Genomic DNA, 6460 nt, shown 5'->3' with positions numbered 1-6460 from the left:
CTTTATCACGTCCAGTAGGGATATACCCTGGGTTGTGCTTTCTGCGGTATAACCCCTTGAGTGCATTTCTTGTCAACACTAAGACTTAAGAATTAAAGGGACAAGTTATCTACCACTCACCCACCCAGCATTCTCCTAAACTGCTAGAGACCCTCCTATTGAACAGAGAGAAAATGGGAGTCACAAACGAAATACGAGACCATAGCAGTTCTGAAAGACAGTCTGATGTGTGCTTCCACTTCTTTGATTTGGACTTCGTGGGAACCATCCTCTGTGGCTGTTTGTGCTGCCTTCTTGATTCTTTGTTGTATCCTTTTCATAAGCAATGACCTGTGTTTTCAGCTAAGTAGTTTCCTCAGCCAGCTTCCTCCCTATAGAACTTCTTAGGTCCTAAGGCCTCTTTTCATTTTTACTGTCTTGGTGTCTTTTAATCCAAGCTAGCAAGCAGTGCTATTGTTACTACAATTCTCTTAAATACTTAGAGTCTCTTGTGAATTTTACTTGGGTTCTTGTCATGGAAAAACCTCTTGTCCAGATCTCTTTGAGATAAGCACTTCACCTTGTGCTTCCTGTGAAGCTGTAGTAGGACAGTGCCTTAAGATGCATATTCCCTTAAGATCTTTAAGGGAATTTGAGGCACCACCTTAAATCTTTCTGAGGTCTTAAGAAAGGGTCTTACACTGACAATCTTGGCTTCACCTTCAGACTGTGTTCTCCTGGCAGCACCCTGGATTTGATCTTATCCCAGAGGCCATTTATCTCAGCAATACAGGTGCCCCTCAAGTTAGGATGGGGTTATGTCTGGATGACGTTTGCATTTGTTATGACTGATATTTTCAATTTATGGGCCATCATAAATTGCAAATATTAGAAGTTGTGGGTGGGTTTTCCATTTATAAAAATTTCCATTTACAATGACTTTATCCTGATGTAACCACCCCTGTAAGCCAAGAGGCTTACACATACCATTTTGTTACTCAACACATATCATTTTCACACTATTATAAAAAGTCAGAAAATGGTGAGTCGAACCATGTTAAGTCAAGGACTGTCTATATTTGGGAATCTGACATGTGGAGAGGCTGTAAAAAGGAAACAGATACTTGAACCCAGAAAGTCCTGGTTCCTTTATATGCAGTAGTCTTTCTTTAGCTTATCTCTTGCATTGGTTTTACTTTCAGCGGCTGTGTAGTAACAGTGCAATTTCCTTCAGGTTCCAGAATCATTGTCTTCACTATCCTTGAAACCCTTCCTACCATCTTCGAGGACCATTAGGCTTCCACTAACAGTCTCTTTAAGACTCTTCTTGTTTTCATGCTTATTCTTCTGTGGGTCCTTTCATCTTCCACTTAGCTCCTGGTCCAATGATAATCCAACGTGTTTTAGTAGTTTTTGTTGTTCTGTTATGCATTCCATATGTAGTGTCAATATCTGCATCAGTTATTTTTTGGTATATAACAAAATGCCGTGTTTCAAAACAACATCTATTTTGTTCACAATCTGCAGTTTTAGGCAAGGCTCAGTGGGGCCAGCTCACTTGTTCTTTACTTGGCATCAGCTGAGGCAACTGAAAGCTGAGAACTAGAATCGTCTAAAGCCTTGTTCATTCACCTGTGCAGCATTTGAAGCTGGCTTTTGGCTGGGATGTTAGTTAGAGAAGTCAGCTTGAACACCTACCTACCTGAGGATTCACGGTGTGGTTTGGGCTTTCTCACAGCATGTTGGCTGCATTTTAAGGACAAGTGTCCCTAGAGAGAAAGAGTCAAGTAGAAGCTGTATGACTTTTTGTAACCCCACCTTAGAAGTCACCCAGCAGTTCTGTCACATTGTGTTCACAAGAAACCGGTTGTCAATGCCAGCTTGTATTCAGGAGAGGGAATGTCATGGGAGAAGTGGCAAGCAATTTGTAGATGTTTTAAAACCACTGCTTCACTTACCTTTATAAAATAAAAAAGAATCATAATTATTTCCTCTAAAGGAAAGCAGTTCTTTCCAACTCAGCACCACTGAAACTTCAGTGCAATTTTTTTGTTGTCATTGTTTAATGTGCTCCCTTATTTTGTGTAAAGTAACAATAAATTACAAGACTATACTACTGAATTAAGCCATTTTCTTCAGAAAATGGTATGGATCATGCCATTGAACTTTTATACTGGGAGATGTGATTGCTTCTTAATTCCAAGTATCATTACTCTTTGAAATGTAACTCAAATTAGCATAAGACATTTGCAGTTCAGCAAAAGGCTTATGGTATTGGAATCCATTTTTTTTTTCAAGATTTATTCATTAGAGTCTTATTTTCAGAGTCTTATTATGGGAGCCATTTATTGACTCAGGCCCAAATAATTCAATATGATGCCCTTAAAACTTCATTACAAATTATGGAGAATGATAGTGGGTTACAGGAATAAGAGACTTTGTGCTAACGGGGTGACTTAGAGCCATTTTAAGGAGGACAGCCATGAAACAATCATAGGAAAACAGAAGTCTAAGATCAAGTCCAAATGTTGTGTGGCAAAGAGGATGAAAGTAAAGGACAAATTTGTGTGAATTCTGGTGATTTTAACTTTGTTTTTAATTTTCTGAGTAATCCAAGGGTCTGTATTTTATGACTCTACAACAGTATAGGTAACATTTTATTGCAACTGAATTTATTTAAAACATTATTAGTTTTATGTTAGACCATTCTCAGTCTACCTTCTTCATTACAAAACTATATTGTTTTACTCATGCAGGTTGACCTTATAGAAGCACAGGAAACTGCACCTTCACGATGTATACATCTGGATGCAGAGAATGAAGTTCTTCAACTTCAACAGACATTATTCTCTATGAAAGCAATACGAATGCAATGTGAAACACTACAGAAGAGTAAGAAGCAGCTGAAACGAGAAATAGTAAACCTCAAAAGTTATATGGAGAGAAATATGTTAGCACGTGCTGAAGCTGAACAGCATAAACGGTTGATTGAAGAAAAAGCAAGGAAGGAGATAGCAGAAAAAGTACACGAAGCCGTTCTCACCTTGCAGGTTGGTTTATTTATCTGTAATGTGCTTTCATTCATTTCACTGCAAATTTTATTTTGGATATATACATCATACATGTTTTCTCTACTTTCCTGACAGCAATTTGTTTGGTAGACTTCTAGAAGGAAGGTGGTATTTGTTTCTCCATTTAAATATTTTCATTTCCTTCATTCTTATAACTAAATTGATCTTCCATAATAATAATTATCACTAGAAAATCATTTGATTACTAAAGCCAGTTGGCATAATACAAGACTAATAGAAAAAGTAAAAAAAAAAAAATTGTGATTTAGAAATTATACCATACCGTTGAACTGCTTTTAAGTTACATTGTTCCACTTTTAAAATGTAAACTTGATTCTGTCATTCTTTGGAGAATTGTTCTACAATTCAGATTCAATTATTAATGCAGTTGGTACTGATGATATGTTAAGCTTGAGCTTCTTTCTTTCTTCACATTGTTCTTAAAATTGTTCTCTGAATCACATACTTAAAATCGTTCTCAGAATCACTGACTCCAAACAAAAGGAAACACACAGTAATTATTCAGGTTATAATTACTTTTAAAATGTTCCCTTTTAATTTATTTTAGCAACAAGCAGCAGCATCTCAAGAAGAGTTAGCACAGTTAAGGGAGGATAATACTACAGCAAAAACTCAGATGGAACTCACAATCAAAGATCTGGAATCTGAAATCTCCAGAATAAAAACTTCGTCAGTCAACTTTAATAAAACCAAATTGAAAAGATATAAGGAACTCTACCTAGAAGAAGTAAAAGTTAGAGAATCCTTGTCAAATAACTGAATAGGTAAGTCAATACACGGAATCATAGAAAATAAGTTAAGCTCATTAATTTGCCTTCAAAAGCATAACTTTTAGTTTAACAGATTCAGGAGATTTGTGGGAAGTGAAAGCTAACTAGATTATACAATTTTGGAAAATTGTAAATTATAAATAGTAAATAAGCTTAACCTTTAAGTAAAATTGAAAATAGTAAATGAATGTAACCTTTAACATCTTAGTCCGGGACAGTTCATGTCTCTCCAGCTTTTGGTTTTACGTGACTTCCCCCCACCCCTTAATATTCTTACATAGTTAACCTGATCTATTAGGGTTTCAGCTAAGTATTTGTGAAGCTTCATAATTTAGACAGTGACACCACTATAAAAATTGTTGGTCCGTATTCCCTTTATTTGAAATATTAATGAATTTAATTTTTGGAAGATGACAGCTGAAAACCGAAAGGGTCAAGTACGACTACTCTGGGCACATTCTGGCACTCAGTAAATTCACTTTGCTTGATTGTGATCATTAGAGGGTGCCTTGAGAAGAAGTGTTCTGTATAGTTTTTCCACTCCACATAAAGGCACACTTGTGAAGTAGAGAATGATTAACATAGGGTTGAAGGGAAGTATAACTTACTAAGTGATAAAAAATAGCACCTTGGTCAGCCTGAGGGGCTATGTGGAAGACAGAAAAGGCAGGCCCCACCTCTGGTGCATGGGCCACAGTGTTAGGAGCTGATTGTCCTCGATGCTGCTTTAGTTCTGTTTGATTTCAGCAGTCTTATTCTCCCCTAGGAAAAGTTGCCCTGAATGATTCCTCAGTGCCAGATGCTCAATTTTTTTCCAGATAATGGTTGAAAAGTACAAGGGTGGTGAAAACAATTGTTTGAAAATGTCTTTGAGAGATAGTGTTTTAGAAAATCTCTGTTTTACTAAATACAAGTATCTCTAGCTTGTATTTTTACTTTTAGTTTTTTAATTGTATATATTTAAGGAGTACAGCGTGATGTTTTGATATATTTGTATGCAATGAAATGGTTATTTTGTCAAGCTAATTAATATCTTCATCATTTCACATAGTTACCCTTGGAATACAAGTAATTCTAATGGCATCTTAAGAATCTTATAAGTAGAGTCATTCCAGACAGGCAACAAGTGTTAACTGTGAAGCGATACATCATTGATAGTCTTTTCTGTCCCCTCCCTCATTTGAACTACTTGTTTGTTAGAAATCCCGCTAGAAACATATGTACTTCTTTAGAACAATGTTAAAACTATAATTGGATACAGGAGGCATGCTCTAACACATTTTCAGAGTTAAAGCATGGCTTATGGTATATTCTATTTACTCTTATGGCAACTTTTAGAACAATTGAAGCCATTTAGGAATCATTTAGGAAAAAATGAAATACTAAGCATTTGTCTTTTGCAATCTTCATAGAGCTAAAGAGAAGATAGCAGAGGTCAGTGCACAACTTACTGTGGAGAAAAAGCAGACCAGATATCTATTCGCTGCTTGTAGTACAAGGCCCATCCTAGAGCCACCTTGTGCTGGAAATCTTAATGACAGTGAATATCTCAACAGAAAACATATTCCAAGAAAAAAGAAGTCTGCTCTTGAGAGCATGGAGAGCTTCTTGTTGAAGGTTCGTTATCTTTTTTCCTGTGGTGTTCACATTTCTGAGCTAACTCTTGTATGTTATTTGGTGAAATACTCAGTTACTTAATTGTCTTGTGTATGGTCAAGTAAAGGTAGTAATTATCTGTGTTAATAAAGAGAGGAGAAAGAAATTTTACAGTTATTTTTAAGTCCCTGGAGCTCTCATTCATAAGAGATTACTCCTTTGTTAACTTTATTCAATAAATGTAACCAAACTGACACATTTTAAATTTCTTTAAAAACTACAATTAAGTTAGATTTTAACCAAAGGTATGCTTTGATGTGCTTTGTCTTACTAACTGATTTTAGTTTGTCTGGGGTTCACTTTTCTTTTTTTTTGAGACGGAGTCTCGCTCTGTCGCCCAGGCTGGAGTGCAGTGGATGGATCTCAGCTCACTGCAAGCTCCGCCTCCCGGGTTTACGCCATTCTCCTGCCTCAGTCTCCCGAGTAGCTGGGACTACAGACACCCGCCACTTTGCCTGGCTATTTTTTTGTATTTTTTAGTAGAGATGGGATTTCACCGTGTCAGCCAGGATGGTTTCGATCTCCTGACCTCGTGATCCGCCCATCTCGGCCTCCCAAAGTGCTGGGACTACAGGCTTGAGCCACCGCGCCCAGCCTGAGGTTCACTTTTAAAAGGTTTAGTGTGCCTGGGGTCACTTATAAAGTTTTTCTGCATCATCTCAGATTTTCTACCCCCATCATATGTGAATGATTGGTGTCCGAACACTAACCACACATGGATGTTTATTATTTAAAAGGATCCAAGGTGAATACTTTTATATGTTATATAAACCTGCAACACTTGATTAATCTGTTCTTTAAGTTAAAAGTTTTCTGATTTTTCTTACATGAGTACATCTGGTTATAAAAATTTGTATAAAAATTGCTATTGCACTTACAGCGTTTTAATCCCAATTTTAGTAAAATGTGTCTATTGTTATGCGGTTGTACAGTGGTTTTGAAATGGTTAAATGAAACAACTAT

The 6460-nt window shown here is 36.6% G+C and overlaps 1 protein-coding gene across 1 annotated transcript; it reads left to right on the top strand.

The window, feature by feature from the left end:
* Window positions 1-2729: 2729 nt before the first annotated feature.
* On the top strand, window positions 2730-5458 carry LOC108522720 (putative coiled-coil domain-containing protein 144C). The gene is made up of 3 exons (XM_017863101.1): window positions 2730-3029; window positions 3619-3835; window positions 5254-5458. The coding sequence occupies exons 1-2, from the start codon at window positions 2730-2732 to the stop codon at window positions 3829-3831; spliced, it is 513 nt and encodes a 170-aa protein (XP_017718590.1). The 3' UTR covers window positions 3832-3835; window positions 5254-5458.
* The last annotated feature ends 1002 nt before the right edge of the window (window positions 5459-6460 follow it).

This window comes from Rhinopithecus bieti, unplaced genomic scaffold (genome assembly GCF_001698545.2).
Source record: "Rhinopithecus bieti isolate Rb0 unplaced genomic scaffold, ASM169854v2 scaffold_69432, whole genome shotgun sequence".
NCBI lineage: Eukaryota > Metazoa > Chordata > Mammalia > Primates > Cercopithecidae > Rhinopithecus > Rhinopithecus bieti.
This window is presented reverse-complemented; position numbering and strand designations above follow the sequence as displayed.